Here is a 12863-nt window from a genome sequence, read left to right on the forward strand (position 1 = left end):
CTCTTCCTCCAAACTATTCATCATGTCCAGTCCAGAGGTAAACCTGTAACACTGGAGACAGACACACACAGTTTAATACAGTTTAATTATACTAATGTATAAGTCAGATAAAATCAGAAGTTACTAACTTCAGAGGTGGAGCAGTGACTCCATCATCAAGACAAACTGTGACTGTGGTTTAAACCCAACAACTGGTCAGACTTCAGATAAACGTCACGTGTTATATTTCTCTGTGAGAGTGAAGAAACCAGGAAAATAAAAAAGGAAACATAAGAAGATGTTTCCTTAGCCTCTGAAACACTGACTTTATACTGGGTAAATACAGTTTAACTGTTGAACCGTTTCCTCCTGCTGTGGAGTTAAAATGGCGTCTGGACTGACTTCATACTTTCACTTTCAGTCTTCCTCCCTGTCTGTCTCCTCCTCTTCTCTTATTTATACTCGTCTGTGTTCAAACCTGTGACTCTGTTATTTTCTCTGTCCTGCTTCTGTCTCTGTAGCTGCTGGAGTCACGGAAAACTCAGGAGAAACTACTTTTCTCTCCAGTTTTTACTCTTTATCTACGTCAACTGACGCCACGTCGTCTCTGTTCGCGCGCACAGAACAGGTTCGCCTCCACAGTTCGCGCCCTGAAATAAAAGCTGCGCAACAACGGTCGGCCGCTCCTAACGGACACAAACGTTTTGACATTCGCCATTTAAAGTCGCTCCTAACTTGTCAGAATCACTTATAGCTAAAAGTGCGAGTGGGAATTTAATTTAAGACATTTTCGGAAAGTTTTTTAACTCTTCGCACACTGTTGAGCGCCAACCCGGAAACGACGACTTCATTTTATTAAAACGGTTATTTTCCGGTAAACCTTCTGTTCTGTGTCCACAGACGAAGTCAGACAGATTACTCAGCGACTACAGTCACCGTGAGACTAAACTACACCCTGTGACAGAGAAATAATAACGAGAATAAAGTCAAACTGACAAATGAGAAAAAGAGAAACTTACCCGGTGTCATTCCGCCGTCACTTCGCTTCTTCTTTGGTGTTTATTGGCGGTTGGTAAACCAGCTTCGAGGCGCATTGCCGCCACCGACTGGACTAATGTGGAGTGATCTAGGTAGTTGTAATCGAAGTGAGGGTAACGTCATGATTGACAGCTAGGATCGACTCGCGATTGGTCGGCCAAGGGCGGGACCTCGATAACGAGGCTTCACCATGGATGAACTTTGCGATATGTTTCGGCTTCATTTCTTCTCAGTGGGAGGAGGTGGAGACGTGTCGTCCATCTTTATACACAGTCACTGGCTCAGCGCGCCTAAAAACTGCGGTTACAAATATGAACAAGGAGCTTTTCATATACAGTCTACGATCTATGGACGCCAATGGAGTCAACTATCTCACTTCAGCTGTATACTCTCTGACAATATTAACCAATCGTAATGAGCTGTCGTGTCCAAGCGGGACTACGGCAAGCGACTTAGCCCTTAAAAGTTGTGACTAATCGTCACAGCTGCCAACTATTCCAACAACATAACTGTCCGCGGAACCAGGCGGAGATACAGATTATTTTCATGTAGGTATTACATTTAACCACTTTAATAACTGTACAACAGCAAGTGTTGTAGCAGTTAACATTGAACAGGTCCTGTCGCTTTGATGTTGTTTGGAATTGAAGATTCATGCTAGCAGATGTTAGTGTAGCTTTTTAGCTAATGTTAATGTTTCCGTTCATTTCTGGGCTTTAACTGTAGCATAGTAATGTAACCTCACAGCAGAGAGCTTCACTGAATCAATAAATATGAACCTGTTAACTATGTTAGCCTCGTTTTATAATCTTTAAATCAGTGTTTATATCTGACTTTATTAAACACACACTTTTATGGCTGTGTTCCTTTCTAATAAGAAATAACATGTAATAACGAAGAGTGTATAAATGGAGGGTTATCAGGTCTCTCTCTCTGTCTGTCTCTCTGCCTGTCTCTCTCTCTGTCTCTCTCTCTCTCTCTCTCTCTCTGTCTCTCTCTGCCTGTCTCTCTCTCTGTCTCTCTCTGCCTGTCTCTCTCTCTGTCTCTCTCTCTCTCTCTCTCTCTCTCTCTGCCTGTCTCTCTCTCTCTGTCTGTCTCTCTGCCTGTCTCTCTCTCTGTCTCTCTGTCTCTCTCTCTCTCTCTCTCTCTCTGTCTGTCTCTCTGTCTCTCTGTCTCTCTCTCTCTCTCTCTGCCTGTCTCTCTCTCTGTCTGTCTCTCTGTCTCTCTCTCTGTGCCCCCCTGTGCAGGATGAGGACTGGCAGGTCCAGGTTGCGGTGTGGGGCTCAGGTCCTGGTCCTGTCCTGCTGTGTGCTGTGTGTTCTGTCTCAGGTGGATCAGCAGCCTCCTGTTGTAGAGAGTGCAGCTCAGATATCAGGCCACGCTCACGGCCGCCTGGATAAAAACATGGTCCAGGACAAAGAGTGAGTGATGTCTCTCCTCACGCTGTTGAACTTTGAACACACTCTGCTCTGTTTATTCTAAAGCTGTGGTGTCTCGACCTGTCTGTCTGTCTGTCTGTCTGTCTGTCTGTCTGTCTGTCTGTCTGTCTGCCAGCCACATCATGGAGCACCTGGAGGGAGTGATAGACAAACCAGAGAAAGACATGACACCCCAGGAGCTGCAGCTGCACTACTTCAAGATGCACGATTACGATGGAAACAACCTCCTGGACGGGCTGGAGCTCGCTACAGCCATCACACACGTACACAGAGAGGTAGGAGGGAGGGTTCATCTCTGTGGTATTTACCTGTGGATTCCTGCTGGATCTGAAATGCTGAAAAAAGACCATATTTTCCCCACCAGACTCCATTGATAAAAACAGGGATTTAACCAGGAGCTGCTGGAATACCACTGCCTCCATCTGTTAGTGTGTCTGTGTTACTGTGTGGTACTTTTACTTCAGTAAAGTATCTGATTACTCCCTTCACCACTGAAAGTCTCACAGTAACACAGACACACTAACAGATGGAGGCAGTGGTATTCCAGCAGCTCCTGGTTAAATCCCTGTTTTTGTCAATGGAGTCTGGTAGAGATATATAGAGATGTTTTTAACACATTTAAAATTAATCAGGTGATTTTTAAAAATATAAATACTCAAGCTTTTCTAATCAATAACATGTTATGGCCACGTGTTGCCACCTAACACCTGTCCATGGACTGTGTGGTTTTACTTGTCCTCTTCAGGAGAGAGGAGAGAACAGCCAGCCGATGAAGGAGGAGGACCTCATTACTCTCATCGATGATGTTCTGAGGGACGATGACAAAAACAATGACGGGTATATAGATTATGCAGAGTTTGCCAAATCACTGGAGTAAGACTGTCGCCACGTTTCTTCACGTCCACAACGAGAGACAGAGGAGACGTCACACTGAGACGCTGCTTCACAGTCAGAGATCATCATTCAGTCATTCTGTCTGTCACAGGCGATCGACCACACACTGGTCAGTTCCTCTCTCAGCCTGTGACAGAAAAAGAAAAGCCAGTCATTTAAAAAACAAACACAAGACCTGTTCACTCACAAACATTCCTGCATCTCCTCGTCTCCTCGTCTCCTCGTCTGAAGGAGCAGTTCAAATGTCACTACATCTTTTTACAGTCGCTGTGGTTTAGCTCTCTGATCCCTGTCAACGCTCAGATCAATACAGCTCAACATTTTCTTTTTGTAGCAGTGAGGAGTGTTCAGAGCCCTTTAAACACACAGGAGCGCTGCAGTGTGTGTGTGTGTGCACTAACACACACTCCTACCTCCTCCTGTCGGTCAGAAGTGGCCTCGCTCAGCTGTTCCCAGGGCTTATTGATCAGTGTGATCGATCAGTGTGAGTCCTGATGTGGAAGGAGACTCTGATTCTGCACAAAGTTTCTGTGGTTTTTCTGTTTCAGCTCAGTCTGGACGACGTCATGACGGCGTCTCCTCGTGTTCTTCAGGTCCTGCGAGTGTTTTTCAGATTTCTTACCTGGGACTCAGAGGTGACGTCACTCTCTGTTCTGACCTCTGACCTCTGATGTAAACAACATTTTCTCAGACTGAGCTGAGTTTTCATTTTCAACAAACTTATTAACTCCAGACGTTCTGCAGAATCAGTCAGAGTCTCCTCCTCAGGACACACACTGATCAGACTGATCAGACTGATCAATCAGTCTGATCAGTCTGATCAGCGTACAGAGTAGCAGCCTCTCTGACCTGATGAGTTTTCCTGGACGTCCTCGTCCTGAAGTGAATGTAAAGCTGATTCTTCTTCACTGGATAAACTGGACTCTGAAAGCACAGCACTGGTCGATGTTTGTTCTAAAGCGACTCCTCTGCTTCACACATCAGCTGCCTTTAAAACACAGACACGTCTGAGTGTTTGTTTGTTTGTATGGATGAATCCTCTCTTTACCGTCCAGTGTTGATTCTTCAGAACTGAAAGCTGAAGATGAAACTGTCTGTGTGAGATATTAAACCTGATCATCTACAGAGTCTGTGTTTGACTGAATCACAGTTAACATCAGTTCAGCTCCTCTCACAGACTGGACTCTGATAATCCTGGAGTCAGTGTCGCCTCAGAGACCTGAGACCTGCAGCCTTACACAGTCTGTGTCCAACCTGAGACAGGACAGGATGTATAAAGTTAGTCTGGAAAATACTTCAGATTCTTTTAATGAGTTCACTCAGTCGTGATAATTTCACATTTCCAGAGAGACGGGGAAACGACACCTCGAGTCTCCTGCAGCTTTTCAAATAAATGATTTAATATGAAACATTTCAAACTTGTCTGTGAGTCTGACAGAAAAGATCAGAACTAAACCTCAGAACTAAACCTGTCCACTGAGTTTTTGTCAGTTTTTACTTTCAGGGTAAAGAAAGAAAAAATAACCTTCATAGTTTAAAGAAGATTTTAATGGATGTGAACAAAGGTGATGTGACAGATTAAAGATGAAACAGACTCGTCCTGAACCAGGTGCAGGTGAAGAGCAGGTGACCTCGTGGGTTTACGCCTCAGCTCCAGTGAGAGGCGGCGTCCAGAGGCTGCAGCGAGAACACGGGGGGGGGGAGGTTCCCCCTCAGGCCGTACCAGTCGTCGTGCTGCCGCTGGGTCGGGGGCTGCGGGGGGGGATGCCGGGACAGGGGCACTGGGCCACCGGGCCCGGGTGGCGGGGGTACGCCCCGGAGGGTAACATGGGGGAGAGGCGGGGGATGTGGGCCAGGGGCTGGCTGTAGTACTGTCGGGGCGACTGCACGTGGACCCCCCCCCCCAGCAGACCCCGGTGACCCGGCATCACGCCCACAGGGAGGAGCTTCTGAGACGCTCGCTCCTGCTTCCGCTGTTTGGCTCGTCTGTTCTGGAACCACACCTGTGGGGGGGTTAGAGGAGAGTCACCTGTTAACACCTGAGCTGTGGTCAAACAGGTAAATGACGTGACGCCTCTGAGCGTCAGCCAGGTGACGCACCAGGTGTGTTTTTATTAAAGCAGCTTTGTTTCTATAATAATAACATGAGAGGAAGACGCCGGCATCGAGAGGAAGAATTACATTCAGACAGTTTCCTGTTCTGACCTTTGACCTTTTCATACGTTCGTTAAGTGAATTAGTTGTTTGGTTTTTTAGAGAGAGAGACTTTGAGATCGTGTCACAAACAATTACATTTGTTCGTGGGTGAAACTACGACAGCGCGTCGCTTTAAACGCTGCTGCTGCTGCAAGGAATCATGGGAGGTCATTCTCTCCTCTGGTAAAGGAAGCTCCAGTGTCTCCTCTGCTGAAGGAGATAAGGTAGGAACTGGAGTCTGAGTGCAGCAGAGCACAGAGGGAGCTGCTCTCTCTCACCTGTATCCGGGCCTCGTTCAGTTTGGTGACCCGGGCCAGCTCCTCTCTGCAGTAGATGTCAGGATACTGGTTTTGTGCGAAGGCCAGCTCCAGCTGTTCCAGCTGCTTGTGGCTGAAGGTGGTGCGGTGGCGTCTCCTGGCCGGGGAGGGGTAGGCCCTGCTCCGCCGGCTCAGACCCGCGGCCGCCAAGGTCTCACGCAGCGAGTCCTTCCTCCCCGACTCTCCTACATCTGTTCTCAGGAGGAAGAAAAGACTCTGACAAAAGTGCATTTCACCGATGACTGTGTCAAAAAAGAGGGATTACACCGACTTAACGTTTCCCGCTGCCGTCAGGGAACCTGAGAGCTGCAGAGCTTTAGCTGCCGAAGACGAGCTCGTGAGAAAGAGATACCAGAAACTCAGGGATTTGACTGAGATTATAACACAATCACTGACAGAGTGAGTAATCAGACTGAGCCGGACTCGTCTGTTCACATCCTGGAGACTGGACGAGACACAGGAGAGAAATCTCTTTAACACAGGACGTTCTAACTTCATTCAAACTGTTGCAAACAGTGTTTCAAACTGTTAAACTCTGACCAATAAACTTCTGTTAAAGCCAAATATAGAACTTTAAAGTTGTTAAAAGTTGATATTGTGTGTAAAAGCAGCCTCTGCGTCGCTCTAACTTCATCGCTGCATTAATCCTCTGTGGACTCACCTGCACTGGAGCTGACGGTGGTCATGTCGGAGTAAACCTCTGCACAGTCCTGGAGGCTCCTCACGGCGTCTCCTGCTGCCTTCACCTGAGCCATGACTGCAGCTCTGATCCTCACACTGACACAACAGACCTCACAGTCACACGTCCCACCCATCAGCTTCACCTTTAACAACGGGGGGGTGAATCAGGGACCAGCAGGGACCAGGAGGGACCAGCAGGGACAGAAGTATTCAACACAGCAGCAATCACCAATCACCACTTCTCATGAAATTTAGACCAGATGTTGTTGTGAACTCAATAAAACGACAGTTAAAACTAAACAAGAAAAGTTCTGAACTCACTGAAACTGATTGAATATCTGGAAGATTCCTGGTGAATCCTCAGTCCCTCTACAAATGACTGGACTGTTGTTCTGCTGGTGGATGGCAACAGAGAACGGGAATTGCATTCTGGGTAGTCGCCGCCATGTTGTTGTTCACGCAGACAGAGACAGATGACGACAGGTGACGAGGACGAAGACAAAGAGAAAAAAACACAAACGAGATGCGAGAAAATCAGGACACCGAACAGAGAGAACGTGAACGCAGCAGCGACGTGGTCGCAGTTAATAGTTTATATTTTACACGTGGAAATCTTACGAGGAGCTGCTGTTCTGTCGGATCGGAAAGTTAGGATTTCTTTAACTGTGTAGTTTTGCTGAGGTAACATCAATTTTGTACAAAGATCGTCAGATAAAACCAGAGTTTGTTCAGTGGTTAAATATGAAATTAATCTCTAATCACAGAGATTAATAATCTCTAATAAAAGTCTGGTCTCATGAGTTTTCTTCAGTTTGACATGTTCTTTATTTCTCTGGGTTTCTGGGTATTTGGTTTTTCAGTATGTTTTACACAGATAAAAACATAAATAAAATCTTTGTGACTCTAATGGATTTTATTTAACTCTACTTTCATTTTACATAGAAACTTTCACGTAGTGACCGTCGGCTTCTTGTCTGATTTTTTAATTCACCTGAGGTTTAAGAAGTATCTTTACTCATCCTGAGTACTTCAATTCACTTTACTTTGACTTTTTAATCCTGCACAGTTTCTACTTTCATACTTTCAGTGTAATAACAGAAACTCCTCCTTTAATGAGGAATAAACAGTAACAGACGAATCTGCTGCATAATCACATTAATGCTCTTTAACTCTTTAATCATCACTTTTATCAAAGACGTCATTTCTCTGTTTGTTGCACCTGCATCACATGTTTCTGCACCTGGATGTTTGAGAGCTGAAATACTGTATCTCTGATCAGTTCAGAGGGGAATAATAACCTGGACCAGCAGGTGGCGCTCAGGCACCGCAGACAAACTGCAGGACAAAACCCTGCAGATACAAAGGGAACAGTCCTCAGAGGTCTGAGGGTCTGAGTGGAGACCACCCAGCTGACCACCCCCCCACCCCCCCTCAGCGGCTGGATTAACTCAGCTGAACTCCTGTGTAACCTCCCAGGACCCCCCCCACCTGCTATCAGCAATTCCCATGACGATGAGCCCTGGACTCAGGAATGCCCCCCCCCACCCCCCGCGCTGGATACCAGGAAGAGACCCCTCAGCACTGAGTCATGACAGGGCAGCTCAGGAGGCAGCTGCAGAGCTGCAGAGCTGCAGAGCTGCAGAGCTGCAGCTGCAGCCGACATTGATCCTGCACCTGTTGAACGCTGCTGCCTGTAGATCTGTGCAGCTCAATGCATCAGATCAGAGTCTGACGGAGCTGGATTCTCTCTGTCTGTCACATCATGAGCCATCTGACCCGACAGATACATGTGACTCCCAGGAACCAGTAAATCAGATCTTCACACGCTCTGATACAGTAGATTGTAGCCTCCCCCGCCGGCCTCCCGTCCCCCTTCCTCCAGGACTTGTGCCAGGAAAGTGTAAGAGACAGTGATTGAATGACCTGCTGCAGAGGCAGGTCTGCAGGATCCTCTGCCTCAGTTACTCCTGAGACTGAACCAACTTCTCTGCAGATTCCCTCAGAAAGTCCCTGGTCCTGGTCTCACTCTGGCCTCTCTGCGCAGCAACATCTAATTTAATTCCCTGTGACACGTCGTTTTCAAGAGCCAAGTCCTGTGTGTCCTGGACGAGCTTCCATCCTCCCCGCGTTGTTTGCCAAATCCTCGACGGAGCCCATATTCAGATCATGTTTCCCATCCAGGACGACTCAGCCACAACCAAACAACTGCTGGACGGGTCAATGTATAGAATCTCAAAATCAAAACCATACTTCTCAAACAGCCCCAGACCTCCTGTCTCACAGAGGATGTTACCATATGTCCTCTACAGACGTCGATCCACAGGAAAAATAAAAAGCAGAATCTGAACATTTGCCATCAGAGTGTTGGAGCTGAAGTAAAAGTTTGATTTGTTGCTGAGCAGAAAATAAGTTTCTGTTTAGTGCCGAGACTTCATGGCACGATCGCTGCTGCTGCTTCAGAATTCCCCAGGTTATGACACTTTGAAGCTGCAGTAATGGATTAAATTATGTGCCTGTGAAGGATGTTGCTCTTAACTAGTTGTTTTGGTCTTTTTGTTTTTTTCTACATGCAGCTGTTTTACACACTAACTGCCCAGCAGCAAACAGCAGGCAGACAAAGACAGCGACTGACTGGTGATCACAGCGCAGCACGCAGCCGCTACAGAGCCAGATATTTTCCTCAGGTCGGTGGAGACCAAAAACAGAGCTGAAAGAAGAAGGAACACTGATGTAGATTCACCACGTGACCAGAGACATGACTGCTGGATCAGCAGACAAGATCAGAGTCCTCAGGTCTGATCATCTGATGGTTGTAAAGATGATCTTGTCAGATTCTCCTGTGGTGTGAGGTGTGTTCAGACTGATCTTACCCTCCCTGATCTGCTCTGAAGACGATCAGAGTCGTCCTGATAAATGTTAAACATGGTCAGTATTTCTGAGTCTTTCCATAGTTTTTGTTTTTTTCTATGTGAATTTTTTTTAAAGATGTCTGCGAACCACCATCATCACTTCTTCCTGCTCATCATCCGCCATGTTTGTTTTTTCTAAAGTCGCATTTGAACGCTGAGAGTTCAGACTGTCGTTATTTGTCGTTGTGTGTGTGGCCTCTCACATTTTCTCAATCTTTTAAGATTAAAAAATCTTTTAGTGTGTGCTGGGTTTAACAAGTAGGACAACTCAAAGGGTTCACAGCTTGTTTCTGCTGCCGCCAAGTGGCCACAGAAGGTACTGCAGGTTCAACATCAGGTCCAAATCAGCTCTGACCTGCGGTGGCATGGACCAGGACCTCTGGGGGGGTGGGGCTCCTGTGGGTTGCAGGGTAGGTGTGGGGGGGTCCATGGATCTGGCTTGTTCCGGATCATCCCACAGATTCTGGATCAGACCGGGATCAATATAGATGTCAGTGAAAATGTTTATCTCAGTTTCACTTTCTGTCTCACACTCGTACAACAAACACACGTCTACACAATCTGAAGCAGCTACACACCAACACACCACCTAGCCCCCCCCCAAAACAGCATAAGAAAATAACATGCAAGTCATACTACACAGACACACAAAGACACACACAGACACACACAGGCCTCTGTATGTCTGTGGTCATGTCCAGTATGGACACATAGAGGAAATTCTTCCCTCTCAGTTTCCCGGGACTGAACTGGGAGTGACCTGGTTGGCAGACACACAGCCCCGATGGAAGGAATGTAACTCAACTCCCCCCACATCACCCTCCTCCTCCCCCCTCCTCCCATCCCATCCATCCAGCAGCCTGCAGGCCCAGCTGTGTGAGGACAGTCAGAGAAACACAGGGCTGCAGGGTGAGCGACGCAGTTCATCAGTCTTCTTATTCTCAGAAAACACCTCCAGTCGAACCAAAACCACAGACACAGGAGCAGCGAGACCAGAATCCGTCACCACACGAGACGGAAACAGCAACAGGCAAGAAAAGAAACAGAGAGAAACAACCGCACAGTCATTCACAACACCAACAAACAACAGACAGAACAACAGAGACAGAAACAGGAGGTTAAAATCAGCACTGAGCTCGTGTTCATGTTAACGTCACGTCAACCCGAAGACACAGGAAGTCACAGCTGGAAAATGTGGTGACTGCTCCTTTAATTAGCTCCATGTTTGGGACCAGTTCCCTAATTTAAATCTGGAACTGGTGAATGACTCTGTCCATCGTAACTCAGCAGGAAGTGTGTTATTACTTACATGTGTCAGGAGGCCAGAAACACAACTGGAAGATGATGATACGTCAGATGCTGCGTCGCCGTCACATGACCTAAAAAAACATTAATTCAGGTTTAAATGCTTTTTTAAACTGCGCCCTCATACAGGGACGTTACGTTTTAGTTCTGCTGCATCTTACACATTCTGCTAAACTCAGACCTGTTGTCACCTCTTTCAAACTCTCCACTAACTTTCTAAGAAGAAAGGCTTTTGTAGAAGAGCTCAGAGCTAAATGAAATGACGCAGTTGGAAGCTTAGTGGTGGAGACGTTGACGTCATGTGACCGTGGTGTAGTTGTCTTTCCTTTCTAGTTTATTCACACTGATATCAGTCTGACTCTGACTTTACACATGACTCTTCATCTCAGCGTAGTTTCAGCCTGAATCATCCTGGTTCCAGCTCCGTCTCAGGCTGCAGTGGGAACCATTGGTCCATTATGACTCAGCAGCAGACGCCGCCTCTCACTGCCCATGTGCCTGCAGGAGAACTCTGTGTTCTCTAATGACATTTAATTCATCTAGGCCGTCATATTACCCTGCGCCTTGGGATTCTCATCTTTCTCAGACGCGGATATAAAGCCAGGTTTGAACTGGACAGGTTGTCCTGGGCCAGGCAGAGACGTCCTATTCAGCCTGCTACACAAAGCAGCTCTCAGTCACACGGCCTCAAACGCTGCAAAATCCAGCAGTTTTCAGGCTGTAGCTTTAAATGTAATTCTACGAATAAATAGTTTTTGCTGTTTCTGTCGCACTTCCATGAAAATGTCAGCTTTATTGTGGAGTGATTGAGATAATGGTGGCGTGTGGCAGCTCGCCCTGCGTGAGGTTTTCGAGGTTCAGCTGTTTGGCAGCGAGGGCCTGCTGGATTTGCAGAGCTGTTGTCTGGATGCCTCCTCCTGCTCCAGACTCCCTTGGTGGTGTCCTCTTTCCCCCCCACCCCGGCAGCCTTTTATTTGGCTCCTGTGGTCCTCAAAGGCAAACTCATGCATGACACTCCTTCATCCACTGCCACAGGGGAGGAAATGGCCTGGAGAAGGTACAGACTGGCATGGTATAATTATCTTCTTTCTACATCTCTCTCTTCACCTTGTTTCCTTACAGCACATCTAATGATACCTCTATGGCTCAGGGCCTTCAACAGGGTCAGGATACTGAGCAGGAACATCAACTCAATCAACTCCTCTTCTGCAAAGATGTGGTGAAATTCACCTCCACAAAACCTGCTAATATCAAATTATCCACAGACAAATTAAAGCAGTGACAGACAGGATATCATTACTTAGCTGTTATTGTATCTGGCCATTTGCTAAGCCTGAGCTACAGGGGAGTATATTTATGTTGCTAGCTGGTGCTGGAGTTGAAGGCAACTGGACGTCTTTTAGTTTTCTTGAAGACGTTTCAGTGCTCATCTGAAAGGCTTCCTCAGTTCTAGAGGCCGGTTGATGAGAGGAGAAAATCTTCAAGAAACCTAAAAGACGTCCAGTTGCCTTCAACTCCAGCACTCAAGAAAACCATGACCTGGATGACTGAGAACCTGCACCTTCCTAAGGTCCTATGTTCCTGTTCCCACGGTCCTTTGTTCAAAGGGTTGTTTGTTCCCAGGGTCCTAAGTCTCAAGATCCTAAGTTCCCAAACAACAACCCTAATCCATTTGATGTTCCCTCAAGTATGGGCCTATCATTTCAAGAGCAGTGCAAGGGAACAGAAAACTACGCTGAAGAGTTCCCACAACAGTCCATGTCATATTAACACAGAGCTGGAAAACGTCTTTTTAGGGTTCCCATCATCAGCTGTGTGGAACTTGGGAACAGATGTTCATATAAATCCAGGGAACTTGGGAAGGACTGTGTTTGGCAAACGTAACGCTGTCTCAGACAACAACGTAAAAACTTTCCTACAACTTACTGCTGCGGGTCGTAAGCTAGTTAGCCACATATGCTAATGTTTTCATCGTACATTAAAGCAGATCAACATGTAGTTTAATCTTTTCTTTGTTGGACCCATTCCCTGAATAACTGTCCTCCACACCCCTCGCCGTGTCTTTTTCGCTCGTGCAGCCTTGTTTATGAGCATCTATTTGCATT

The 12863-nt window shown here is 46.8% G+C and overlaps 4 protein-coding genes across 46 annotated transcripts in view; 1 reads left to right on the forward strand and 3 right to left on the reverse strand.

Annotated features, from left to right (window-relative positions):
• Positions 1-12863, reverse strand: part of LOC108892635 (NACHT, LRR and PYD domains-containing protein 12) — a 69800-nt gene that overhangs the window by 20375 nt on the left and 36562 nt on the right. The window lies entirely within an intron of this gene.
• The window catches only part of mcfd2 (multiple coagulation factor deficiency 2, ER cargo receptor complex subunit), a 51246-nt gene continuing 39805 nt past the window's right edge, over positions 1423-12863 (forward strand). Inside the window, exons 1-4 of one of the 3 annotated variants that reach the window (XM_018690289.2) lie at positions 1423-1565; positions 2265-2438; positions 2572-2731; positions 3202-4475. In XM_018690289.2, the coding sequence (XP_018545805.1) occupies positions 1564-1565; positions 2265-2438; positions 2572-2731; positions 3202-3333 (468 nt within the window). In that variant the 5' untranslated portion in view covers positions 1423-1563 and the 3' untranslated portion in view covers positions 3334-4475. Of the gene's footprint in view, positions 1566-2264; positions 2439-2571; positions 2732-3201; positions 4476-12863 lie in introns of those variants that run through there. The other 2 variants (XM_051076754.1, XM_051076753.1) reach the window with 2 other exon arrangements.
• Positions 3829-12863, reverse strand: part of LOC108892636 (homeobox protein prophet of Pit-1) — a 58316-nt gene continuing 49281 nt past the window's right edge. For both annotated transcript variants that reach the window (XR_007814802.1, XR_007814801.1), the window contains one exon: positions 3829-4806. The gene's annotated coding sequence lies outside the window, so the exon portion shown is untranslated. The remainder of the gene's footprint in view (positions 4807-12863) is intronic.
• prop1 (PROP paired-like homeobox 1) lies at positions 4881-7955 on the reverse strand. Its single transcript, XM_051076752.1, is given in 4 exon segments — positions 4881-5110; positions 5113-5353; positions 5825-6054; positions 6525-7955. Coding segments are annotated over 4 exon segments (738 nt in total). The 5' UTR covers positions 6679-7955; the 3' UTR covers positions 4881-4997.

This window comes from Lates calcarifer, linkage group LG16_LG22 (genome assembly GCF_001640805.2).
Source record: "Lates calcarifer isolate ASB-BC8 linkage group LG16_LG22, TLL_Latcal_v3, whole genome shotgun sequence".
In the NCBI taxonomy this organism is placed as follows: Eukaryota; Metazoa; Chordata; class Actinopteri; family Centropomidae; genus Lates; species Lates calcarifer.